Source organism: Sparus aurata, chromosome 6 (assembly GCF_900880675.1).
Source record: "Sparus aurata chromosome 6, fSpaAur1.1, whole genome shotgun sequence".
NCBI classification, from domain to species: domain Eukaryota; kingdom Metazoa; phylum Chordata; class Actinopteri; order Spariformes; family Sparidae; genus Sparus; species Sparus aurata.
In genome coordinates, this window is record NC_044192.1 from 25,827,766 (window position 1) to 25,855,749 (window position 27,984).

The following is a 27,984-nucleotide window of genomic DNA, read 5'->3' on the forward strand; positions in this document are numbered from 1 at the left end:
TTACTCGTCCTTCTGGACCGACCAGTAGGCCCGGCCCTTCCTTTTTGGGAGAGTTCCAAGAACAGCCAGGCGCCTTTCACAAGGCCCTGATCATGAAATGGATGTGTTGGACTAAAGACTGGATTTATGCTTAGACTTGAGTGCCAGAAGTTTTTGGCCTGGGGAGGGATATTTTGGTAGAAAAGGTGGTAGATTGTTGCTTCCAGTTGGTTCGTTGTGACAAATCTGTTGTGCCTTCAGGAATCCTTAATTTATGCTTCTCATATGCTACTCTGATACACCAGCAAATACAATGAGTTTGTATGATCTTTTCTTTAATTGCAAACAGCCAAATTGGTCCTTGTTTTACTGGATACAAGTACAATATGTAGCGATAAACAATAGTAGCCTTACACAGTTTTGAATAATGCCCATTTGTTTATGATGATGGTGGAGGAGTATATACAGTATAAATATTCTCATACAAAGATAGTGTTTTTTTTGTTCATTAGATGCTACTTGATTAGCATAAACACAACAGTTGAAGAAAAATGCCCGTGGGAGTAGTGTGAAAACTCACACCCAAGAATCACAGCTAAGGTTCAATTGTGACAGCAACAAAACTTGTTTATTAAGGCGATGCTGCCCACAGGTTTGAAATTTAAGGGGATAGAAAATCTGTAGTGCTGCAGGCTGTGTTGTGTGCTAAGGTATTGTTGAGTGACATCTCTCTAAAGCTTGCAGAGTGATCCGAATTTGTCTACACATGAAGAATAATGAAAAAAACAAATTTAATGAAACATGAACTTAGCTGAGAGACAATTTCTGTTTCAGAGAGTTTATTTAAAGTGTAGTGATAAATGCTTGACGATTGAAGCATTCGATTAAACCTCTTCCAACATCCTCATAGAAGTTGTAGTGCGGCACCATACAGAGTATTGTTTTGAAGTACTTTGTCTAAGTTGAAGTGCTGTTGGGCATAGTTATGTGACAGGCACTCAGTTGCCCACTAGATGAGGAAAAAAGTTTCCCTTTTAGCTAAACATGCACAGACGGCTCTCCTCTTATCTCCCTCCATTCCTCCTCGTTCTGCCTCGCTGGCTATCTGGAAAGGTATCGTCAGTCCCTCTCATCTCACCCCTCTATCTCTGCCTCTTTTCTTTCCATTTCCATCATCTCGCCTTTTCACCTGCACCTTTTCTCTCCCTTGCCTCCCCATCTCCTGCCTGATTATTACACCCTTTCTCCCTCTTCTCTGTTATATTTTTTTCATTCTCTTCTCCAGCCTGCTATCTAATTTAGATTTTTTTGTGCCTTTCCCAGGAAGATTTGGCTCTGTAGAAACCATTAAATGTACGTTTAGCCTCTTATTTAGTCAGAGAGTGGAGAGATTGTCGTCACTGTTCGTGTTGTAGTTATTACTTATGGTGAATACGCTTTTAGTCACACACACTTTCACATTAGCACACCAGCCTTCGTCGCCTCCTCTATAGTGAAGCAGTGATGCATGCTGTTCTGTGCGCCTCACCAGGAATACAGTATGTGCTGATGATCTGGGACAAGACAGGAAGTCGTCTGTGCTCACACACCCCTATTCTCTTCCTACTGAACACAATGCACGGGTGTGCGCACACATTCATACCCACTGTCTGTTGGCTTGAATATCCACTGGCTTAAAGCTGGGGCTCCTGAGCTAAAAACAGTCGGAGTAGACGAGCTTTCCTTTGTTTCAGCTCCACAACGGCGCGACTGAGGATAATTGGTGTTGGCCTCACATGACTCAGATGTAACAGTGCCATTTAAACAAAATGAACGGTCCTGTCCCGCTGAGTTCCTGCACATGGCAGGAGTCTTTGTTTAGTGTGGATGCTGTTGCAGGTCTTCCTCTATATTGTGATGAGTTTGACCACGTGGGTCGGTGTGTTATACGATGGAAGATCAGCTCATTTGTTGGCCAGTTTGTCTTGATTATCTCTGCAGAACAATGAGAAATATTCTCCTTTTCCTTTAAGTAACTACAAATAAACTGTGACCGGCATTAGACCTACTGTCTATGGCTCACAACATCTTATTTGGATTATCACTGTTTCCAGTGGTCTCCTTGACAAAGAGTTGAACCCACATTCCCCCAAGCAGAGACATCTGCATCCAGCCTGAAGTCTTGTGAGCCATCTTAGGATATTAATCAGCCAGACACCATGTGACACAAGCCACATGCCTGTCTTAAAGCATTTAGAGCATAGGATAAAGCCATGCGGTCATAGCCAATGATATGGTTACTAATACTCCTCAACAGCACACATCCGGAAACAATACGGGCCTTAATGGACAAAGATGGATAAGGATGCTATCTGAGTCAATAGTGACCCAGCCCAGATATGCCGTGTGTGTACTCATCTGACAGTGTGCATATGAGTGCTTTCGCTCTTGTGCTGTCATTAAAACCAAGAAGGACATTTATTTGTATAAACTGGATGATGTAATGATTCAGACTGAGAGGGGAAAAGGAGAGCAGATGGTCAGTTGTCTGTCTTTCTCAATAAACGTAATAAGCAGAGACCATATCTGGTGCGATGGGGCACCGGCAGAACTCACAGCTAAGATGATATGAGCTAGATTAAGTCTTGGACTCGTGTCAAGTCTTTGAACTGCTCAGGTCAGATGTCGGCCTTATTTATGATGTAATCTCAAAAGCAAAATCAAAAAAGCAATCTGGCTCAGATAGACTTTATCTAGAGATGCATATTTCATCACATTCTTCCTGCAGCACAAATACTAGTGATGCCTAGGCCTGTCATGATATCTGCTTTTGTTGGACAATATATTGCCCTGGAAATGATTCCTAAAAATGATATTATTGTCATTTTAGGACAATTGTTTCGTCACTGATATAATGATTATATATATGGCATAATAATTCAAGTACACACTTTAAAAAAAATATTAAACATTTGGCACGGGGGTATAGTGATTCAGGCAATATCCTGCCAAACCCAGCTTTTGACACTTTTTGTTGGGTCGTGTCCATTTATGGATAAGTGGATGAGAGGAGATATGTAAGACAAGATTTGTAGGATATGTCGTGACTTAATAATTGTGGCAGGCCTATTGATATGCTGAAGACAAGGGGAGACTGTACTTTGGACTCTGTTTTTATTCTCAAGTTATCAACTATGAAACTTGCCTGAGATCAATGCCAATTTTGAGCTGAAATATTTTCTCATTGGCTGCGTCTGGTGCTGTTCACTTGTAGCTGATAAATCATAAGAAGGATAGTGTTAAAATACTTGTGCAATCCCATGCTGACCATTTATCTAAGAGTGACAATGCTGGCGGTCCACATAAGCTCACTCTGGAAACATTAAGTCCGAGAAGGGGGAGGCTATCTTTATGGTGCCATTAATACAAAAGGAGACAGTGATTCTTTTTAATACCTTTCTCCTTGAAGCGACTCCTCTTCCATCCGCCGACATCATCAACAGCACTGTCCTCAGGGTTCTCCCCAGAAATTCTTAGTATAGCGGCGCACCGTCTGTCGGGGGGGGGGGGGGGGTTGCGCGCGACCGCTCGTCAACGTCAGTCCGGGGGGGGGGGGAGTGCGCGCGACCGCTCGTCAACGTCAGTCCGGGGGGGGGGGGCGACCGCTCGTCAACGTCAGTCCGGGGGGGGGGGAGACACGGACGTACGGACAGCCGGTCATCAACTCCGTCAGCCGGGGGACGGACGGACGCTCATCGCCGTCAGCCGGGAGCTCCTAGCCGTCAACCGGGGGACGGCGGACGGACGCTCGACACTGTCACGCGCGGAGTATAGCGGCGCTGACCGAGCGGTATAGCGGTGCAGCGCCGCTGTTCCACCGTCTGGGGAGAACCCTGGTCCTGAAATCCTGAGAGGGGGGATTTATAATGGCATGCCCGTTTTTACAACAATCAACACTCTCCGGCAAGTTTTTACAAACCGGTGGCACAAGCCAACTCCAGCACTCTGTGGTGTCGAGGGTCAATCAGGCTCATAAACGGAGGCTGTGGGGAGGAGAAAGCAGAGGGAGGGAGTGGGAGTTGGTAATAAGCTGTTTTGGGCAGAGCAGGCCGCATACCATTATAGTGAACTCAGCAGGGAGAATATAAAGCAGCCCTATGAAGGAATGCATTGGTTTTTGTTGTATAAGAAACAGCATAGGGCAGGCTATCCTGCCGTTTAAACTTAAAAAATATAAAAGTTAATGTATGAAATATGTCTTCATAAGTACAACATGATCAATCAGTTAGTGATGAAACACAAAATGTTGTTTATACCCTTAAAAACAATATATTGTCGTCATGTGATTGTCTTCATTTACCCAGTTTAACACCTGGCTCAGTCCACATGCTGAACCCGTCCTCACCTGTGGTTTCATGACATCAGCACCTGTACAACCAGCTCACAAAGCTCAAACCACAACCTGATTACTGGTGTGAGCGGCTGTCTGGAAAACCACGACGATGTTTGTGGTCGACCGTCATTCCGAATGGCATTACTCAGTGTTGATTCAAGTCATGGGGTGGCATGTCGCTGCATGCTGGGTTTGTGATTAGCAATAACAATACTCGTGGTAGTTTCCTTAAAATATCTCTGCAGGTGCAGTTTTGTTTTGTAATTTTGTGTTGTCTATGAATCTGTTTAGTCTGTACACCCTTGGCTGATATAGATGTGCAGCAGGCACCCTGAACTATCACAGTGCAGGTAGGCAGTTGATGTTAAAGGACAGGTGCTTCTTTTTGAGCTATTTCTGGTCAAATTGCAGGAGTCATCAGGATCTTTCCTGTGGCCATGAGGCTCAACCCTGGTTCTATCTCTATCAAATCTCAATTACACAAATCTTTGTTAATGAGCAACAAGCCTTGGCTGTACAAAACCCAGTGTCCCTGAGACATGCAGACCCCAATAAAGCTGTGCTTCATTTAAAACTTGCTTGAAGGGGTCATCACAATTACCTGGTGCTTTCGTCTATTCCTTTGTCAGAAATGATATTGTCATTGTACCAGGGTGCAGGGGGTGCACTTATAACAGTTTACAAAGTTTATGTGGATGTTGTTAAAAAGATAATGTGAATTTGGTGGCATCATGCATAGGGCTGGGCGATATATTGATATAAAACATATATCGATATATTTTTTAAATGTGATATGGAATTAGACCCTATCGCGTATATCGATATAGTTCAAATTTGCGCTGTGATCCTTGCTCCAGGCAAGCCGCTGACCCGGAGCTCTCTGCACTGCTCCCCGCGCCCCTCCTCCTTCATGCACAGAGAGGGGAGGGGCTGGAACAGACACTCCGGCACTCTTCAACAAACTATTGTTGCCCCGCACTTCGGCCTTGATGCCCCATGAAAAAAAATCATCGTACGGCCACAGTGGCCTCTGTGCCCCTGGCCCGGTCAGCGTAGCAAGCTTGCCTTGAATTACAGCCACCCGAGTGCACAGTAGTCACTCACAGTAACTTCAGTGAGTCCGCGGTTCGCGCAGGTGGAGTCTCATCATCACGATGATCTCACGTGAAAGCCTCTCAAACAGCAGCAGCGTCTCAAAACAGAAGTACGAAACTTAGAGCACAGGTGCGAAAGCGAGCGCAGCCGGTTTTGACATGATACGTGACTGACTTATGTGTTAAGATTTAGTTCGGTAAAGTTGGAAATATATTCACAGATTCGAACTTCCCGGATCAATAACTCATAAGTGAAACCTTGTCAAAACACAAATGACGGCTCTTTCCTACCGTAGTAAGTAAGACAACGAGCTACAACCGTATTTTCATCAAAACGAGCGGCTGGACATTAACTCTGGTCTGTATGGTCAGCCGTCTGTGAGACGAGGGCGCAGGGACCGTCTACAAAGTGCGACACCGAAAAGAGAAACTACAAAAAATATTCAATAACTTCACTATTATTCAGAGTGTATGTCACCAACATCACTCCACACATCAGTGGTCTCCTGCTGGTTATTCTAAAAAATTTTTGTTTGGGAAAAAATGTGCTTTGCCATAATTTTGGGGTATTTCTATTGGGAGAAATATTCAATAACATTAATATTCAGTATAGTGTCACAAAACTCACCTCACCCTAATCCTACTTAAAAAACAAACTGTTTTCTAATGTAACATCAACTTGATATTGGTATTTAAAAAACGTTTTGATACATAATCCATGTGTTATTATAAATTAGGATGTTATGGTATCAGTCTGAAAGGTAAATCAACAAATTTTACTTAGTGGTCTTTGTGCCCTGTCATGTGGCCTTGGTGCCCCTGAAAAAAAAAGTGAAGGCCAAATGGACTTGCCCCTAAAATGACGAAATTCCCACCCACATGTCATATTTGGCTTTGACTTTGACTGAACATTTGCGCTCAATTTGCAATAAAAATATTGGGATATATATCGTATATCGATATTCAGCCAAAATATATCGGGATATGACTATTGGTCCATATCGCCCAGCCCTAATCATGCAATGTATTGAAATTAAAGCAATGTCATGTAGATAGATACACAACTGTCACAAATACAAATCCCAGGTTTCAGATGACCTAACTAGCTAACAGCATCTCCAGTTAGCAGCAGTTAGCAGTTACTGTTGCAACAAGTAAACCCATCTGTCACAGGAAACACTGTAAATTACTGAGAGCCGGGGTAGAGCAGCCAGAACACATTGGAGGGACAGCCAGAAAACATTTTCTCACTAAAGATATGATCCAGTTTCACTGACAGCATTGGGATTTTGTGACATAATGCCGTAAAGCATGACGCACCTCTCCTGGGAGATCGTACCCACCCACTCAAGTTACATAAGGCAAATAAAAGTGATCATGGCACAAAGTAGGACTGACATAGATACTTTCTTTAAAACTGGACAGAAATCTAGGTGTGCGAGATTCTAAATTGGTTAGACATGGGGATATTGCACAACTTCATATCAAGGATGAGTTCAAGTAAAGTTAACAACCTGCTGTTGTGAGTCATTACCTGCTCTGATTGTTGATCCTAGCTGTTATGCTCTCAAGACAATTTCAAACAGAAGGAGCATTAGCTTTATGCTACAGACAACAATGCAGACTTAGTTTGATATTGCTTTGGTGAGCCACTGGTGAAATATTGCATTTACTACATGGTTACTGTGTTACCTTTTGACTCATATCAGGCACATTGTGGCCTTGACCTACATTCGCCTACCTCTCCCACCTTCTCTCTCACACACACACACACACACACACACACACACACACACACACACACACACACACACACACACACACTCTCGCATACAGACACAGGATTTGTCATGGAAAGAAAGACCCAGTCGCACAAACACAGAGGAGAGATTAAGAGTAAACCACTAATCTGACGATGCCTGCATCAGTGTGTTCGTGTGTGTGTGTGTGTGTGTGTGTGTGTGTGTGTGTGTGTGTGTGTGTGTGTGTGTGTGTGTGTGTGTGTGTGTGTGTGTGTGTGTGTGTGTGTGCTCCTTTTTTCTCAAATGTGGGCAGGTTTTATGCGATGGCTGCTGCAACCGTTTTTTCTGAGCAGCTGGAATGAAGGCCTTTGTTTTTCCAGGAATTTCACCCCTGAGAGAAGAAACGGGGAGGAGAAAATATGCTCCCAAGCTCATGTTTGGTTTGTTGTGATCGTCTTAAATGAGATGTTTGAGCAGTTTGTATTTTATTTAAGTGTTGCACTACTGTGAGTCATAAAGGGAAGAGAACAGATGTGAGCCGAAAGAAGGGAAAGAAAGGATTCGATGGAGAAGATTTGGCAAGATTTAAAGATGGAGACAGAAAGAGTCTGTGTCTGCTCTTCATGTGTTATTGGAGTGACAAGGGCTGCATGCCTGGGAGACACCCCGGGGCTCTCAACCCTGTGTTCACCAGCCAAATCAGACACAATGTTCATAAACTGTTCAGAGCGCCGAGATGGTGCCGTTCGCTATTCAACAACCTCAAGCTACTTAGTATGAAACACTGTGGCTGTTACACTCTTCGCCTCATGCAGAATGTTAGCATAATGCCAGCTAGAGAACTAGATTTGGAGGATAAGATTGGGCACACACACACCTGTCACAATCGCAAACATGCTGCACATGGTGTGTAAGTGTGTTTGATGAGGTGATGAATTCCACATAGAGGTTTGGTCACAGCACATTCCCCCTGCATTCCAGTTTGAAGCAGACGTTGTGTAAGATCGCCAGTGGTCTGATTCAGAGAGATTGTCGTGTGTGTGTGTGTGTGTGTGTGTGTGTGTGTGTGGGGGGGGGTCGTCATAAACACACATTGTAGCTGACAACCCCTTCTCCCTCCCTCTGATATTTAACAACTGCCGGCAGAGCAGGGACAATTGTGCACTGTAGCCCCAGAGCTAAGACACACACACACACACACACACACACACCCACTAGCACATATTTCTGCAACATTGTGTGTCTGAAGTAACGTCTGTTGGCGTATAATCCCATTTACTTCTGAAAACACAAGTGTTTATTGACCCAGGGAACGAGGAAGGGAAGAATTTGTGTGATGTAGTGCCCACAGTCTGTCTACTGTCTCAGAGTGGCAGCTGTCACAAACACACGCACACACGCACACACTCACACACACACACACACACACGTACACAGGGTGTCAGAGAAGCAATTGTCCTTGCACTTATTGCTGATCCAGCCCTCGAATGTGTGAGTATATTTTCCCCTCGTCCTTGTGTTTGCCACTGATTTAAGTCTGGGAAACAAACATAACAGGGAGGACAGCAGCAATGACTGACAAAAGTCAGATTATTGCAGATTAACAGCCTAACGAAATGACTGTGATGCAAAGGCTTGTTGGAGATTTTCACGTTTTTAATGATTGTTTGTTATAAAGTGTTTTATGACCCGGTGGCTCATAGTACTCCCTTCAAAAAAGCATTTTACAACCGATAGAACTGAGCAGTTTGTAAAGCAACTGCTGTAAAGAATTTATTCTTGGCTGACGTACTTAAGTAAAACCAATATTGAGTGAATAGGGGACGACGTCTGAGGCTGGTGTTTCTATTGTCCGGCTTTTTCCCAGCTCCTTGACTGTCAAGGGTAGCAGCGAGACAGGTCTGGATCAGGTTTTATCACTCCAGCCGGGCTGATGGGTTGAAAGTCAGCCCAGCAAGGTGCTTTTTAAGACGGGGGGTTCAATTTGTTTCAGTGCCTGCCTTCCTAACACACACTGACATACACACACACTACTTTTGTACTTAGGAACAAGGCATTTGTTTTGGCAGGCCACCTGCCACAGAGAGGGAGAGAGAGAAAGGGCACCGGCTCTTGTCCTCCACTAAACTGATTTACGTTGGCACTAAAACAGAACTCATAAGGGCTTTTTATACACCTCAAGACTTGCCAGTCAGCTTGTTCCCCCGGCCAAGGCAGGAAGGAAATGATACAAGATACCACAATATACAATACTGCTTTGTTGTCCGACCTCTCGAAAATTGCTCTTACCTCCTCTGAAATTTGTCTTGGCTGACTGGACCACTCAAATATGATGTGGGGACAGTTGTTTTTGGCACCTGGAAAGTGCTAGCTCATAGTTTGGATATCCTTCCTTGTCACCAAGTGCCTTTTGGTCACTTTTTTCTCCTGCTAATATAGTAATGATTTGATAATAAATTAATGATATAATGACAGAATATCAGATCTTAGGTCGCCTGTTTCGAGTTATGTTAACCCCGAGGGCACTCTAGCAAAACTATCCGTGTGGAGTTATTAACACATACTCTGCTGTCATTCAGCTGTTATTGAAAAAGGAGGAACACTATGAGCACATTTTCATGGACAGTGACAGATGGGCTGAGATATTTTTTTTTTTATAATATTCCAGTGACTTATTGCAATAATGTTGACATTCTCTGATAATCCTCAGCAGACAGAGTGATTGCTTTGTTGGAGTGTTGAGAGTTTTGATGTGTTAAGAAGATGGTTTAGCTTTAGTGTGGGTAACACTGGTGGTGTGACCCCCCCCCCCCTCTGAGACAGCCCTCTGATTGGGACATATGTCAGAATCTTGTAGGCGTAAATGACTAGCCTGCACAATGCCTACCTGTGTGTCCAAGTGTGTATTTATTCAGACCGCTGAAATAGTTTGAGAAACCCACATTCTCTACCCTGTAATAATGTCATTCAGACTTTTCCTGTGTTTGTGTCCATCTGCGAGTGTGTTGTCTGTCTGGGGATTGCCACCCATCCCTCCGTTGGTTGGTGTTGGTGTGTCGGGGGATGGTAATCCATTCTTCCCATATTCAGATAGTGGCGGTGAGATTAGGCAGACCCTGGGAGAGGATTAAGGCTTCAGCGCTTGGCTCCCCTTCTATTTTATAGCCTCCTCTCTAACCATCCTACCCCCAACTCCTGCTTCCTGCCGCCTCCTTGTGCTGTTCAATCCTCTACCCACCCCTCACCCACCTCCCTTTTCCTCCTCCGGGCAGATCTCCAATCTCTGAAGTGTGTTGGCTGCTGAGTGAAGAGGTGGAGGGCAGATTAAGATAGAGACCCATTAGGTTTTTGTATGTGTGTGTGTTTAGATTTGCATGCGCATAACGTATTATTCCTTGGGTTTATACAGAGGGGAGGGGATGCAGTTGGTGTGTGTGGGTTGTTAGCGATACAAACCGTATTGCATTCACTCAATGGCTAGGTTACAATAATGGACTAAGTGGGCACATGAGTGTGTTTTTTCTTGAAAATTTGCATTCATATAGACACACACATCCTTTTTTCAAACCCCCAATTCCACCCGCTCACCTCTTTCTCTCATCCCAGATGTGACCCACATGTTGCAGTGCTGTGCAAAGGGTAGAGAATTTATCCGAGTGCCTCTCCTCTTCCTCCCTCCTCGCCAACATCTCCCGCTCTCTCTCCCCTCCAGTGGCGAGTGCTGTAATTGATATGCCACCGGCAATAAATCAGCGCAGCTCTAGGGCTGAACAGCGACCATTATCTGAACGGACAGGTTTAGCTGCTTTGGAGAAGAGGGTGAGAGAGGGAGAGTTGATCCAGCTCAGCTCACAAGAGTCACCGACAGCTCACCACTTCACCAGCTTTTTCCTTACGACGGACACAAGAAAATGCCAGCAGCCCCCAATTCTTCTCGGGATTCCTGCCACTGTTAAGCTAAATAAACAAAATGAAGGGAAGCTGTGGAAGAACCTCTCCTTTCTGTTATGTCTTCTGCTTCACTTTCCAACCCTCATTCTAATTCCCAGTGTCCATAGGGATGCAGTACAGTCCTGTCAATTGATAGGGCGTCCTGATATCAAATCCAATCAACTTGGCCCCTTACAGCCCGTCCTCTCTAATGCTTTCCCCTGATGTGATAACGGCCTCGGCTCCCCCGATACGGTGGCTGCCCATTCCCAAAGCCACAGACACGCTCCAGCCCAAAATGATTGACATGTTTTTCCTTGATGGTGCCAGATATGGCTCGCAACCTTGTTCCAGCGCTCTTCCCACCATTTCACTTTTCGCTCTGGAGGAAATTGAAATTGAAGAGGGTTTGGAAGGATAAGGAGGGAGAGTGAGAAAATAGAGAAATGAGAGAAATATGTGTAAGAAGCTGAGTGATTTCTAAATCCTAAACAGTTGAGCATGTCTGCCATGGTGGGATGGAAGTTCTCTGTTTCTGTTTCCTCTTCTGTTAGCTTTGAAGTTTATGTAATGGTAATATAAACTGAGAGTTGCCTTTATGTAGTGCTTTTTTGGCATAGTGCATATACAGATTCATATTCTTATGGCAGATGTAAAAGTGCTGGCCTGCTCATCAGGAGGAAACAGTGCTTTCTAACACAAGGGCCCCGAAGTATTTCAGTGTTCAGGCATTCATATATAAACTCACACACAGATGAAACAGCCATCAGGAGCAATTTGGGGTTCAGTATATTGCCTCCGTTTAGAAGACTACCCATATCTGCCCTTTATGGTAATTCCACGCTGTCTTTTCCCGAACACGTGTGTCGTGATGTCATTGCATTATTACTGGGATAGATAACAAACAGCTGGAGACCCCCAGATGCAATTTGTTGTTTGATTCATACTCTCTTCCATCAAGCCGCGGCTGGCCTAAATGAAGAGGAATTACTGTAGGGACGTCTTTTTTCCAAGCGCTTTCTCGTTCTTTATTGGGCTCTCTCATTTGCTCGCTTGCTCACTCACTCCGCCTCATTGTATCTTTCCCTCACTTGGAAATGACAAAGGAAAATGAGGCAGCCGGCCCTTCTCTACGTGCCACAGTGCCTTAAATTGACATCTGCTCTCGTCGCGCAGCGCGACCATACCATTGAGCAAGAAATTAGTTTTTTTATAGGCCGGCTCGTCACTTTATTGCAGCTGCTTATGTGGAAGAGACTGTGATCGGTGTCGAGTTGTTTTAATCTCAGAGTGGAGAGTGGAGGGATATCTGATGACTGCAGCCCAGGCTTCTCTGTCTGCTGGTGTCTCGATCCACAGAGCTCCCCAGGTGTTTGATTCAAGCACAGGTAGGGTAGCACAGCTCTGATTAAAATGCAGAAGAAGTGCTGGCTTTTGTTGGCTCGTGTTGCTCCTCTCTTCTCCTCTCCTCTCTCTGTACAGTTTCTCTTCCTCTTTGCCCTCGTACTCTCTCTTTCTCTTTTCTTGTTCTGCCCCTCTTTCTCACCCTGTTTTTTCTCTCTCCTGTGCATTTGTCTACTGCCGGCTTTTCATTTGTGGAAATTGGATGACACCACCTCTCCCTGAACCGGGCGAGCTCTGTCTCAACTGAGCTATGGTTTGCTATTCCATGAACATCACCACTACAATTTCTCTTCTCTCCCGCTCCCCCCCTCTCTTTTTCTTTTCTCTCTCACACGCTGTTTGCAGCAGCAGTGACTAAAATTGATGTGCAATTCAATGACTCCTCTTACTGAGGTGTTTAATTCTTTCAGTACTTGCAAAAGCAATCTTTTACCACTCTCGCACACATTTCTGCCTGGGCAGTTGCATGAAACACAAAAGAAAGGGGTTCTGAAACACTCACATTAATCCTTCTGAGCTTAGTACACTGACCACACTCCCTGACCAGTCTGCCTGCTGATTGATAGACAGATAGCCTCGCTTCTGAGTGGCTGACCTCATGGGGAGCAGAAGGGAAAGGAATCGAGATAAGGAGAAAAAGAAAGGAAAAACCCACATTCCTCCTTGCCTCTTTTCTCTCTCTATCCTTCTTTTGATTCTTCTCTATCTCACATTTTGTCTCCCTCATCTCCCTCCCCTCCTATTCCACCCCTACTCATCTCTCTGTAGTGTCTCTCATCTTTTCCGATTCGGTGTGGTCATAAAACACCCTTCGCACAGACACTTTGATAGTCAAGGTGAAATTGAAGCGTGGGGTCTGTGGAAGAGTTGCGTCCTGTTTTGCATAATCAGCATTTACAGGAGAACTAATGTCCCAGTATTGCAGGAACATGATTGGCCTGTCAAGCAGCAGCACGCGCCCGGCAAACCCTGCTCCTCATCCTCATTGTATTGCCTTTGGAGGACACCCAAAGGAGCAAATACTTTTCCTGTTGACTCTTCCTCATTCACACTGAAACTGACATGTGTTATTTTAAGACTGGACTAGCACTATGTAAAGAAAAAACATCCCAAGTGGTTACAAGGTAAATAAGGGACATCTATTTTGAGAAATACTAGTCTAGTCTATCAAATAGTGATCATTCTGATGGATATTAAAGATTGGTATAGGATTCACCATTAGAATTATCTTTTCTGCATCAAAAGTTTCATTTTTTTCCTCTGAAAAAATGTTAAAATCATGATATCCTGACATTTGTTGGAGTTCGTACCAAAAAATATGTTTTCTTAAATCTGGAGAACAAGGTTTGTAGGCCAGGACATCCCTGCAGGACTACTACTTCATTATAATGTTATTTTGTAACACATTTTAACTTTCATAAAAAAAAATGCAATTAATTCTGCAGCCCAAATGATACCAGTCAATTTTCCCCTGTCTGGAGAATCTAAGGGTAAACGGCAGAATTGAGCAATCGATGTCACAAGGTTTTTTATTTGGTATGTGTGCTTAAATGCTGGATAGTTTAAGCATTCAACTTTACCACAACCTACGCCATAGCCTTTGTTGTCTGTCTTCACATGGGTTTAATAACATAGGTAATTGAATATTGGTAGACATTCTGGTTTTAAATGTACTGACTGTGATTGTTGGCCGAGCCGAGGGGGCAGAATTGGCTTTATGTGACTGTTGTAAGATAGGGACCTTTCAAAAACCATCAGTGAATAGTTAACAAGAATAGTGCTGTATATGCAGCAACCATCAAGGGTTTTTAAATTTCTCTCTGCGCTCTCTCTTATATTTTTCCTGATATATACAGTCTATATTGTAATCACAGATCCCAGAGGGAACGCAGTGTGTGTTTGGTGACCTGCTATGCTGCAATGAGAGGCTGATGTCTGCATACATTCGCCAGAACTGCAGGCGTAATTACAATAAGGGGTTACTGGATGGTGTGTTGATACCGTTGAAACCATGACAGGAAAGCTTTCGAGCAGACCTGGCTATAAATTGCTTGCTGTCAATGTATCAGTGCCCACAGGCATTTTTTCACACACGCACGCCTCCACCAAAGCCACCATAGTGAAGTGGAAAGTTCTGAAATATTAAAGAGTTCAGTGTGAGTCTATAACTCATTTCTGGCAACACTGGCATTATGTGTACAGAGCCTTTAATAATCTTCCGTGCCTCTCCTGCTATCTTCACTCATAATTAAATGCAGACACACATTTGCCTTCCAGACTTGATTTGATATCATTTATTTATCAGCAGGGCAAATGTCAGCTTGAATGTCTTCTAATTTTGGCTGTGCAGCGTGTGAGCCTTTTAGGCCTCGGTGCCTGCTTGATGCATAATCAATAGGAAATGTTTCTTGGACACTCACCATGTTTCTCCTTTCTGCCTTCCAGGGCTCCCACCTCGTGCCTCTGTGGATGATGTTCCTGATGACGGCTTGCAACGCTGAGAACAGGACAGCGGATCAATAGGAGTTTTGCTTCCCCTCCCCTCATCCTTCTCTCTCTCCCTCAAACTGTCCTCCCCTATTCCTTGATAGAAGAGCAGAAACGAAAGAACATCCTGACTTGGGACTTGGCACCAGAGCTTGTACTCCTCATCCTCCTCCTCTCTTCTCCTTCCCCACCCCCCTAAGCCTTGCCTCTAGACAGCCCAGATATGTGTCCCCTAGCTCGGTCAGTGGCTTCCCCTGGCCAGGGGAACTTTTTTCTCCTTTTGGGACTTTTGCTTATCATGAGCTCATCCCTCTCTGGAGGCCAACCCCCACCCTTCAAACGATTTACCCCTTCTGATTGGGGGCTTACACATTTGGCCATCCACAACAAGACTGGAGAGGTCTATGTGGGAGCTGTCAACTGGATTTTCAAGCTGTCTAGCAACCTGACCAAACTTCGCAGCCACATGACTGGCCCAGTGGTGGACAATGAGAAGTGCTACCCACCACCAAGTGTCCAGTCCTGCCCTCATGACCTGGCCCAGACCCCCAATGTGAACAAGCTCCTTCTCATAGACTATGCACAGAACCGCCTCATTGCCTGTGGCAGCACTTCACAGGGGATCTGTCAGTTCCTACGTCTGGATGATCTCTTTAAGCTTGGCGAGCCCCACCACCGCAAGGAGCACTACCTCTCTAGTGTGGCAGAGTCGGGCACCATGTCCGGGGTCATCATAAGCTCCCCCCACAGTCCAACTAGCAAGCTTTTCATTGGAACCCCCATTGATGGCAAGTCTGAGTACTTCCCCACATTGTCCAGCCGCAAGCTGATGGAGAATGAAGAAAATGCTGACATGTTCAGCTTTGTCTATCAGGATGAGTTTGTCTCCTCTCAGCTGAAGATCCCCTCGGACACTTTGTCCAAGTTCCCTGCTTTCGACATCTATTACGTTTACAGCTTCAGCAGTGAGCAGTTTGTCTATTATCTGACAATGCAACTGGATACCCAACTGACCTCACCTGATGCCAGTGGAGAGCAGTTCTTCACCTCCAAAATTGTCCGCCTCTGTGTGGACGACCCCAAGTTTTACTCTTATGTCGAGTTCCCAATCGGCTGCACAAAAGATGGGGTAGAGTACCGCCTGGTGCAGGATGCATTCTTGGCTCGGCCGGGCCGGCAGCTGGCCAACTCTCTGGGGATCTCTGAGAATGAAGACATCCTCTTCACAGTCTTCTCTCAGGGTCAGAAGAATCGGGCCAAACCACCCAAAGAGTCAGCATTGTGCCTGTTCACCCTGAGGAAGATAAAAGAGAAGATCAAAGAAAGAATTCAGTCCTGCTACAAGGGAGACGGGAAACTCTCCTTACCCTGGCTGCTCAACAAGGAGCTCGCCTGCATCAACTCGGTAAGCCCTAATTTCTTCTTTGTGCTTTTTAAGTTCTGTTAAGTGCAACCACTCTTTTCATCTTAATGAATCTGTTAACTTATTAGTCAAGACATGCATTACATTTTGATAGTTCTCACATTGATGCACACTGCATTATCATTAGCTGGCCCTTTAGGAACTAGTTGATGTTACTTGGATCTTTGTCAGTTTAGATCCTGACCCGAACATCCTAGTCAGATCGAAACGTTGCCTTCTCAAATTCTTGTGCATTGAGTAGATGTGCAGACATTTCCCCTTTTATCATTGAAGCGTAGGCAGCACAGTGGCGCATTGGTGAGCACCGTAGCTGCACAGCTAGAAGGTTCTGGGTTAGAGACCCTGGGGTTGGGTTTGGTACCCCGCACGGCCTTCTGTCCACAGTCCAAAGAAGTGCATGTTAAGTTAATTGGACACTCATTCGCACATAGATGCAAATGTGATTGTGAATGTTTCCTTGTCTCTATTTGTCATCCCCATATATGCCAGCCCCTGTTTTTGGATAGCCATTCACCTACGTGATGTGTGTGTAAAGTTATTGATCTTCTATCTTTACGAACTAGTCTAATATAATGGGAAACTGTGACACAGATGCTTTTCGTACACTACATTTCCTGGATACAGCTTTTTCTCAATATCATTGCTGAAATACTGATGCTAGCAGACATGAGCATACACACATACAGTAGTCATTCAGATATTATCGACTAGTCTTAATTTGTCCCTGAGTATGTCTGCTGTTCCTGTTTACCCTCCACTCTACCCTTTCTTTTTGTCCGCCTGCTAATTAAATATTGGCCCACCCATGTTACATTCTTTCATAAGGACCACTACTACAGGCCTGCAGTAATTAACAATATGAAGTGTGAAAAGCTCTTATTTCTTTCTCTTGCCGTCTTCTATTACACTTTTATTTTGCCCATTTCCCCTCTCTCCACAAGCTCTTGGTGCTTTGATTTAGTCAGACAGGGGACATCATTAGCCCAGTCCCCTGGATTTGTGAAATGTCACTCAGGAGTAGTTCTCCTGCACACCCACACCCACACACTCGCATACACAGTGTGGCTCGATGCACTGCAGTGTGAGATCCTGGGGGATAGCATGAGCTAGATTTGGTTTTTACTAACTGATCCATGGTGCATGGCCCTGCATGTGGCCCCGCATACATGCACTCACGCTGGACACATTAAGGTAGTTCACAGCAGCGCACAGCTTAGTTTTTTTCTATTGTGAACTTAAATGATTGCTCACATCCTTTATTTTCACCCCTTTTCTCCCACTCTCTTCAGGATGCATCTGATTGAATCCTCTTATATCTTTGTTCCATCTCTTAGTGTTAAGCGTGCCTCACTCTTAGTTGACCACCTGTCTCAGCGACCTCATCTTCCATCCTGTACGCTCTTTAAATTCACCCATCCATCCCCTCAGTCTTGCTCTCTGTTAGAATAGCTCAATTAAAAGAAACATTTTTAAAGCTTTCTCTTTAAATGTCAGTGCACACCATTCTTACCAGCAGGCGTCTTTGCGGCACACACACACACACACACACACACACACACACACACACACACACACACAAACCATTCACCTTGTGTTGCATCTAATGGAGTGGGATATGAACAGCACTCCTTCCTCCTGTGTGGATCCTCAGTAGCTTGAGTGCACAGGTGTGTTTATGTGGCTGTGTAAGTGATGTGAATGACCCGATCCAAATCGCTTTTCACCTCCTTTTCTTCCTCTCTCTTTCCACCCTCTGTAGATGTAGTCTTATTTCTTGTTCAGTGGTTTGTCTTCATTCTTTTTTGTGCTTCTATTCTTAGAGCCCATCACATTGACAATAGCTCTGAAGCAAAAAAGCAGGCTATCTCATTTATTTCAATTAGACCTTTGCACTGGTGCAGCAGGAGCTCTTGGTGCAGAGTGCTGCTGTAGAAATCCGCAGGTTAGTACAGTGAAGAATTTGACTCTACTGTTTATATGGTGCAACATCACTCACGTGCCGGCCAGTCAGATACCTTTATGTGCACATGCAAGGTAGATAACTGCACTGTGCTGATATGCTGCTCACCACATCAGCATTTAGCTCAAGGTGAAATGTATTGCCATCATGATAAATCTCAATAGAACCTCGACTATACAGCCTCAGAGGCGTATAAAATGCCATGCATGCAGTGTGTTGGCTTTTGATAAGACTCCAAACCAGACAAACTGGTTCACATTTTGCCTAATGCTGCCTTACCAATGCAACCTGTTGACCTTTTTCCCTGCCAGAAAGCACAGGTGTAACCAATGACACCAAAGATGGCTTCCACTAAAGTGTCCCAAGTCAAACTCATAAGCCACGTAAATGGAATGCAGCCATTAATGATCTCATTATTAAAACCTGTGTATTTCAAGGTATGACACTGCAGTTTTAAAGCTCTTATACGCTGACACATCCCACATCCACCCATCCCATTCTGACAGTCAGGCCAGTTACCATGGTGACTGAAGTTTTGATAAGGATTGCATTCACTCGTAATTCATCACCACTTAAGAGTCTTCTCGAAAGACTGTCACCATTGATGATGTAATAGCCTCAGAGATAGGCAGATTGGCTGACCCCATGACAGCAGCAAGGCTGGAGGGGTCAGTCTCAGGTTAATGGCGTCTGCCACGCTGCCCCTATGCAGTGACCTCATGTCAGCTGCCCACCACTGACCTTAACCTAGTTGGTGATCCGCAGGACCTCAAATCTGACCTCAGATGACTGTTTGGTATCATTTTTCAGTGAGGGAGCTGGTGCTGGGCAACATAACTAAACATAACAAGCACACAGAGACACGGACAGGGCTGAAGTAGACCACAGAACTGAAATAACAAGCGAACATGTGGGATATAAACACGCATATTTTAACATTAATGAATAGCCTGGATTTAGTCTCATGCCAAACAGTGAAACATCATTAACTGAACTTGCTAAAAATAATCCCTGGGTCAAAACTGACCCAATTCTGGGTTAAGTTTACTTTATGTTCCTGTTTGGTTAGTTATCCAAAGTTATGTTAGAGACCTTTACTAGTATAGATAGTATTAAACATAGAAGCCACTAGTTGTTACCTATTTTTAATAATATGTGTGTTCTTCACAGTTTTGAATGTGATACACACATAGTACTGTACATCTAACAGTTAAACAGTTTTGCGTGAAAAACAGTATCTCATGAGAACAACATATTTTAGGTTACAAATAATGGAGATAGCATATTTTAATCTGAAGAATTGCACACAAAAACAACGTAATGGCTGGAATGAAATATACATATTTTAACACATGCACAAGTCCTTTGCATAAAAGTTGATTATTCTCAGATTCTGTCTGATGGAAGCAACCTGAAAAAGGAATTTAAATCAAGGATCCATTTAGTGAAATGTGTTGTTTCATGTAAAGTACAATTTTTAACAAAATGCACCTAGTTGAATACCAGTTAAGTATCATTTGATGAGAAAAATTGAAAATCCTCCTTGTATCATTGTGGCGTTGTTCTAGACAGCTAACAGATGGCAGGCTTCCATTTGAGTTAAGGACAAACTTACAGCCCATTTGGGAGCCATTTCCCTGTCCACATTACTTTAGCTGATCCAGGTATATGAACTGGCAGCCTCCTACTCCACAGCTCTCTTTCATTCAAACTGCTGGTGTTTGACACTCAACCCCACCCAAAATGTACTCGCCACACCAGCCTAACACCACTGCATGTGAGTGTGGGAAAGGCTGTGTGATGTCGGGGGTGGAGGGTGAATACGTTTAGGTTGACCCTGCCACAGAGTAGTGGAGAGGGTGAGTCGGAGGGGGGAGGGCTGCCTGGACAGCTGTTAGCCACACAGCCATGATGGATGGCCAGGCGCTCTGTCAGGTCCCTGTGTGGAGTTCATATTAGTGCTGGGTCATAATTTCTAGCCTCTGGCCATCATTAGGATGATATGTTTATGGGCACAGTGAGATGGTGGCTGTTTTTCTATAAACACTAATGTTTGGGAATATTAGAAGCGGCTCTGTGTGTCGACAAAGCAGACACAGACACACCAGTCATCACTTCAGTCCTGTTACCTGGCTATATTTGTCGACTGTGTGTGTATGTGTTCTCATGTGTTTGTGTGTGTGTCTCTGTTTTGTCCCTGAGCTTTATTAGTGAACCCCTGACCTTCTCCCCCGTTTGGAAGTGGATCAATACGAACCATTTCCACAGGGAGGGAGAGAGAGAGAGAGATGCCAAGTTAGGGGAGACGACGATAAATTCAAAATACAGTTGAGATTAAGAGTGCAGTGAGACAGGAGGGAAAACAAGAGGTTAGCATAAGAGAGGATGAAGAGGAAGTAAATAAGAGACGTGAGAGTTGGACGAGAGAAAGAAAGAGGTAGAGGACGTGGGTGGGCATAAAAATGAGAGCATGCGAGGGAGTCAGAGAGAGAGGGAGGAAGAGTTGGATGCTGGAGCAAGAATGGGAATGGATTGGTGAAGCATAAAGTAGGAAAAGGCAGCCGTGTTGTTGACCCTCCATTGACTACTGTATGAGTGCATATGAACGCTAAGTGATGCTACGTTTGCTCTGGTACCAGGAAACCAGTACAGCGAACTGCAGACTAGATGAAGTATGCAGATATCCTCTTTTACAGATGTCGGTCCATGAAAATGTCCAACAGCATCAGTCACGAGGAGGTTGATGTGGAGCCATGTTCTGTGCTGCAGTCACGACCGGCTGGCTTGAGTTTTTGAGTGATGATGGATTGAATTTGGATTTGAATGGAAAGACTGATCCCTGGAAACTGATTTCATTCAAATGTCTAAATGTCTTTGAACATGTTTTGAAATCAGATTTGCTATGTTGTTTTCTTTTTGAAGTTTGACTAAAGCTGTCTGATTCTAATCTGTGCAGATAAAAACAAAAAGTATGCGAGTTTCCAGCCTACACATAACCCTAACTGCAAGACGGTGATGTAAGTGAGAGTGACACAAAAGTGGTGGTTTTAATGAGAGAGGAATAAACAGAGTAAGAGAAAATGTCTTGGAGGCAGAGACGGAGAGAGGGACGAACAGCCAGAGAGAAAGAGGAGCAAGCCTTTTACAGCCGGGGTGTGCTCGAAGGAGAGCCAATGATTCACGGACGGAGAGAAGAGGAGGGCAGGAGGAAGAGTGATAGCCCCAGAAATCTTTTCACCGCCACTGCCAGGAACAGCGGGAGAAAAGGGCGTGTGACAGAAAGAGGGGAGAGAGATAGAGGGAGGAGAGGAGAGGGTGATTGAACGCTGGCTGCCTCACAAATAATATCGTGTCCGTCACCTGGCCACCGCACTCTCCTCTTCAGCAGCACGCCTCTCTGTCATGTCAACTCTGCTCTGTGTGTGTGTGTGTGTGTGTGTGTGGTGTGTGTGTGTGTGTGTGTGTGTGTGTGTGTGTGTGTGTGTGTGTGTGTGTGTGTGTGAGATTTGGCTTCTCTGAGTGTGTATATACCTACAAAGGTTGTAGGTGCAATGACGACAAAGACTCAAGAACACATCCTTAGGTGTGTGTGTTTTATAATCCAGTTATAGAAAGTCATGGGTCACTTTGCAAAAATATGTTCTCTTACTTGCTAAATTTATCATATTAAATTGTGATTTCCAGCTGTTTTTCCTCCACAGCAAAAACAAAAACCATTTAGCGAGCCAGCAGTCACCTTTAAGCCTATTAGAACACAATTATTTAGTTATAGAAAGTCAAGGAAAAGTCAGAGTATTTAACACCAGAGCAGTGGAGAGAACCGTGGCAATATTGGCTTCTGAAATCCCCCGTTTCTTTTTCTATGGATGTCCTGTGATGACCTATATTGGTTTTGGGTGCTGAAGGCACTCTCCAATTGATCAGCTTCGCATGTCAAAGAAGCCTGATGCATTTCCAATGCAAATGCTTTTTTCTTTGGACACATGTACTGTTAAAAACGACCGTCAGTGCTATGTTTGAATACATGAATTGAATCACAGAGAAACACAAATAGATTAATTTTAACTGCAAGAGTCACTTTTTAGACATACCTTTTATGTTCTGTTGTTGGTCCAAACGGCGTTTGAATTAGCAAATTCAACTCATGCTGAGAAAGAAGATGAGGCATCCAGATCCTGTCCAGGCCTTCCTTCAACTTTGGCCTTATTAATTGTATAAAAACCTGTCACAATTATTACATTATTTCCCAATCACAATGATTGAGCTGACAGCGATCATTTTACATAATAATAATTACAGAATCCTTCCAGTCACCTGTTTAAAAACATCTGGATGAAACCAAGACAATTTCTATATTTCCATCACTATTTCTCTGTCGTTTCTGTTGGAGGTTTGACTGTCTTACTATTAATGATAAAGAAATCCTGTTGTGCCCCCCTTCTTCTTCCTTTTAGCTTTCTTAATGTGCAGAATGAGAAACATTGTTTCAGAACAAGCCTGCACCCAATGTCTTTGATGACTAACTAATCAGTTATTAACTTATCATTAACTAATGACAAAATAATTGTTTTTCACAATTATTTACAACTAATTATTAACTTAACTTTCATCATGACAGCCCTAATCATAGATCAGATTACTTTAAAGCAACAGTATGTAGAAATTGGCCTTTTTTGCGATTTGACATCCCCCCACAGTTTCTGAGCGCAACACCACTGTCTTAAATACCAAGACACCATTTACTCTATTGCTGTACCATCAAAATGATTTTGAAGCTGTTATGTTAATGTAAAAAACAGACATAATGTTGCTTTGACTAATTTACTAGAAAAATTGAATTCACTTCACAAGTAACGTGAATTGGGACTTGACAAAAAAACAAACTTTATTTCTTGACATTCCTTCTCATTGGAAACACCGTTGGTATTGTCTCTACGTGAGGTTCACATCTACCAAAAGACTATTCAACATGTCAAGCTGCTTTCTCTCGATTGCCAGATGGATGGCCAGGGTTTGGCTTTGTCATGAGCCAATGCATCAATCAATCGGAGTATCAATCGTGGCAGAAAAAGAGGCCAATCTCAAACATTCAATTTTTTCTTTATGCTGCATAGGCCAGCTGTCACATCACCATCAGTGTCAAAGGTGAGATTTGATGCCAAACCTGAAATCGATACTGAATCGATCACTTGTGCACTGTTGTATTGGTTTTTTGGTAACTTGTCATTGCTGTGGTAGTTCTGCACCTAATGATTTAGTTGCTGCTGTTGGAGCTTGTGTGCATTTGGTCGCTGGAGTGCTTCACCCTAGAGACTGATTACGGCTGTATAACAGATGCAAATATTATGACTGATAATTTCCCCTATGGCTGATAAGAACAAGCTACAGGAGAGCATTACACCTGACTCCCTGAATCGGTTGGAGTAGAGCACACAGTGTCCAAGATCCTGTATTTGCCCTTTGATTTAGCTTTCTGGCTTTGTTAATTTCTTTAAACCTGTAATATTTTTTTGGCCAGTCAAAAATTGCTAATGCAATATCAAGTTGTCTCTCTGCAGATTTTGATTACATCTTTTCAGAAAAGACAAAGTGGAATTGGCTGGCTGCTAACCTTATTAAATCCTTCATTATGAGCATCATCTAATAAAAGTAACTCACTTGCAGTCTTTGTAAAACACAGTCCTATTTCTGCGGACCTAATCTAAAAGGATGTGCCGGTAAATGCGTTTAAGTAATTAGACCTGATTAATTGAGCCAGAGTTGATGAGCAGAGTTAATTGACAGTCTAAATGAGTTGAGCTAAGAGACACCGATTGAGGCGGGTTGCCTTAAACGTTATTGGTATTCGCGGGTCACGTTTCAATTAATATTTGGTGATTTGATTTGAAATTAGGAATTTGTTCTTTTTTGTACAGGATCTGACTTATGATTGCATCACAGGGGTGTGTGCTTGAGGGAGAGCTTGTGTGGGAGCTAACAATGACACACCCACTCTGTGCTCAAGTGTGGCTCTCATCCCATTATTAAAGAACAATAGGAAACCTTTTGGAAAAGACCCCATGCAGACTGTGTGTGAGCTGCTTAATTCTCAGTCTCTCCGGTTTTTTTCCTGACCTTTCTCTCTCTCTCTGAGGAGTGTTTAGCTCAACAAATCCCCATCTCTAGCACCACTCTAATGATACTAATTGTCAGTGTAATTATGTATTGATCTGTACTGTGTGTGGGTGGTGTGTTGCATACATCATTATCAGGAGTAATCAGAAAATGTGGGGCAGGGGTTGTGCCTGTATTACGCATGCTAATAGTCTCTCTGTGTTTGTTTATTTGCTTTAAGTTTTTTTTTAATGGCCTGCGTCCTATATAGATGAGCGGAATGCACACAGTCAGCAGCACAGGTCTACTCTTCATAATGGCCATCATAATTTTTTCAGGTTTATTTTTGTGTTTTCTTTCTGTGTGTGCGTATTTGTGTGTGTTAGAAGCCACCATGTTTTTTCATCTAAATATACATTTAGATGCTTTCCAGTACAACAGGTCGAGCAATTGTGGATCAGTTTTATAACACTTACTGCCGAAGTCGATAACATTGCTGGGTGAGAGAAAACGGTAAGGAGAGGCAAGCCAAGGTTGATTTTTGAGTCTCATTTTCAGGTTATCAAATACATACATCCACTGCCAATAAACATGTGTTGGTTTCAGTCACAGGTAGCATTTGAATGTTTTATAACATCTTTTGAACGCCTTAAATTTGCTGAACCGCTCTCCCACCGCTGGTCACCGAGCAGCTCCATCAGAGCAGTCGGAGGTTAAGTACTTTGCTTAAGGGCACCTGTGGTGGTTGATGATGGAGGGAGGAAGCGTGTTACTCATTCATTTTCCACACCCACATTTCCCCAGCTGGTGTGGGGATTTGAATTGTTGAGCTTTTGATCACGAGCGCTCTTCTTGTTGTTCATTTTCAAGAAGACTGTATGCTTCTTTGAATGCATTTTGGGTGTGTTTTCTTCCTTTACATACAGTGTATATTATTTCTCCTCTCCATCTCTCCCATTCAGTTGGGTTGTGGTCTGAACATGTGGTGACAGCCTTTGGAAGCAGCTCTCTGAATAGGTGCCAACTCCTTGAGGTTTCACTGTCTGCCTGGAGTGCACTCAACATAGAAATTACTACCCTGCAACCTATGAATACAGAATTGGTGCAGTCATCTCTTTTCCTAAATTATTCATCAGTGAGCGTCTAGTAGCATGTTCTAGAAAACAGCAATAGCATATACAATTCATAGATTGTAATTAGTTCGCAGAAAAATAAATTTCTTCCTCAGACAGATTGTTTTTCTTACACACTTCTTGGATTGAGTTTTAATCATCAGCCTGTGTAAACACTTGAGGAAGGATAAACAAAACCTTCTCCCTCAAGTTAATGCCTCGTGCATTTTGTCTCAACGTCTTTGACATCACGCAACGCGCAGATGCGTTCTGTCTCCATGGAGCCAATGGTGTCACAGCTGACGTCAGTGAGGAACATCATAAGATATTTATGCCTTGTCGCCAAAACATAGAGGTTGTTTTAGAGATGTGTGAGTGTATTTGTGTGCTTTACGATATGAACTGCATGTCATGTACAGTGTTCTCTTCATGAGGATCAGGTTGTTTAATGGCAGAAGCACTGGATTTCTTTTGGAGTTAAGGTAAAATCATCAACAGATTTAGAAAAATGCAAAGGTGATGGTTGGTGAAGTTTGCTGCAAAATTAGTATTTAAACTCACTGTGTGTTGAGTGGCTCATCAACAGTGTGAGTCATGACTGAGTTACTATCATGAGGTAAATAATTCTGAAATGCTTTTTGGATTGTTCGTGTTGAATGGGTGTAAAACAATCCCTGAAAATAGGTCTTCTCACATAAGCAGGTTTATCACAGTAACCAGAGGACCTTCTTCCATTGTGCATGATACAGTATATATGTACATATGGGAACCACCCGTTCAGTAGTGTAGTTGAAGTGGGCAGCTAGGTAATTGGAAGCCAACCTGTAAATGTAATTTCTGGCTTTTATTCACTTTGGTGAAATAGTTATTATATCCACAAGTTTCCTGATGAGTTCAGTGGGGAGGTCAAGGGGTGAATGATAAAGGTTGTTATTAAGGCCATTTCTGCCTAGCACCTATATCAAAGTATCATAATGGCTGACGAACCGTTGGCACTTTCAAGGCTTCAGAAGCATTAGTGTAGTGGCCTAAGCAATAATAGTTATGTTAAAAGTATTCACTGGATGAGGTCGCTGACCTAGATGTATGCACCAATTGTTCGAAGGAAGAGGATTTTCGTCATGATTTAAAAGGCTCCCCACCAGAGATTAAGTAATTAAGTGGTGCGTCATGCCAATTCGGCAGAAATCGCCCAACCCTAGCTTCTGGTTTCGCACAAGGTATCATGGGGGCTTCGAATAAGGTGGTAATAGGTGTATATGTGTAACTATGGATACCATCAGGTGCTAGGATTGCTATTCTTTATTCTCTTCTTTAAATAAAATCAGCACAAGGGCATATCCATGTATGCGTTTGAGAACACACACACACACAAACTGCAGCATCCCTTGTGTTTATTCTTCTTCACTCCAGCAATGTCTCCATGAGTTCAAGGCTCCTGCTGAGATTTCTGGGTAATTTATGAGCTGTTCTCTCCCAGAATCCCTCACTCCGCTTGGAGCCAGCCACATGCACAGACAGAAACACACAAAAAGCACCTGCAACTGCCGACATCTCGCACGGTGTGTCTGCGTGTCTGCGGTCACACCATAAAAACCTTTATCATCTCATATGAAAGGGGGGAGGGTTGCAGAGGAACTGCTCCTGTGGCTGTGGTTGATCATTTCTCCACCTCTCTTTCACTTCTCTTACTTTGTGCACATGTCCTCCATAGCATCAACAGTGTTTCCCATACATTGACGAGACTGTGGCGGCCCGCCATAGTCTAATTTGCCCCGCCATAGTCTAAATATGGAATGTGAAAGAATATTTCCGCCTTTCCAACGCATACCAATGTTTCAGTCAGTCTCTTGTGTTTGCATTACTTTTAATGACTTCAGTACTGCTAATTCAGGGCTTTATTTGTGAAAATAAAATAATATGAAGCTGTTTTCGAACCTAGAGCACTGCACTTCACTCCCTCTGAGGCTCCTCCACACACACACACACACACACACACACACACACACACACACACACACACACACACACACACACACACACACACACACACACAGCAGAGGTGACATGGCAGAGAGGTGTGCTGCTGAAGAGGAGAGTGCGGTGGCCAGGTGACGGACACGATAATTATTTTTTCGATATTATACACACAGTGACAGATGGTGGGTCTGTGTGCCGCTCCGAAGCAGCCATGAATTAGTTACAAAATCACAAAAATGTCACCTATGACTGACTGTTACGGTGAGTTGAAGAGTATCAGAAACATCTAGTTTGTTATTTTATATTCACAAAAAAAATCCGATTTCATGTAAAACCATTGGCATAAATAAATCCAGTTTTAGAGAAAGGAAATATTTTACCGTCGTCTTCCACGCAGTCCTTGACATT

At 43.6% G+C, this 27,984-nt stretch overlaps 1 protein-coding gene across 4 annotated transcripts in view; it reads left to right on the forward strand.

Annotated features, from left to right (window-relative positions):
* The window catches only part of plxna1b (plexin A1b), a 192,615-nt gene that overhangs the window by 21,699 nt on the left and 142,932 nt on the right, over window positions 1-27,984 (forward strand). For all 4 annotated transcript variants that reach the window (XM_030419453.1, XM_030419454.1, XM_030419455.1 and 1 more), the window contains exon 2: window positions 14,967-16,413. In XM_030419453.1, the coding sequence (XP_030275313.1) occupies window positions 15,232-16,413 (1,182 nt within the window). In that variant the 5' untranslated portion in view covers window positions 14,967-15,231. The remainder of the gene's footprint in view (window positions 1-14,966; window positions 16,414-27,984) is intronic.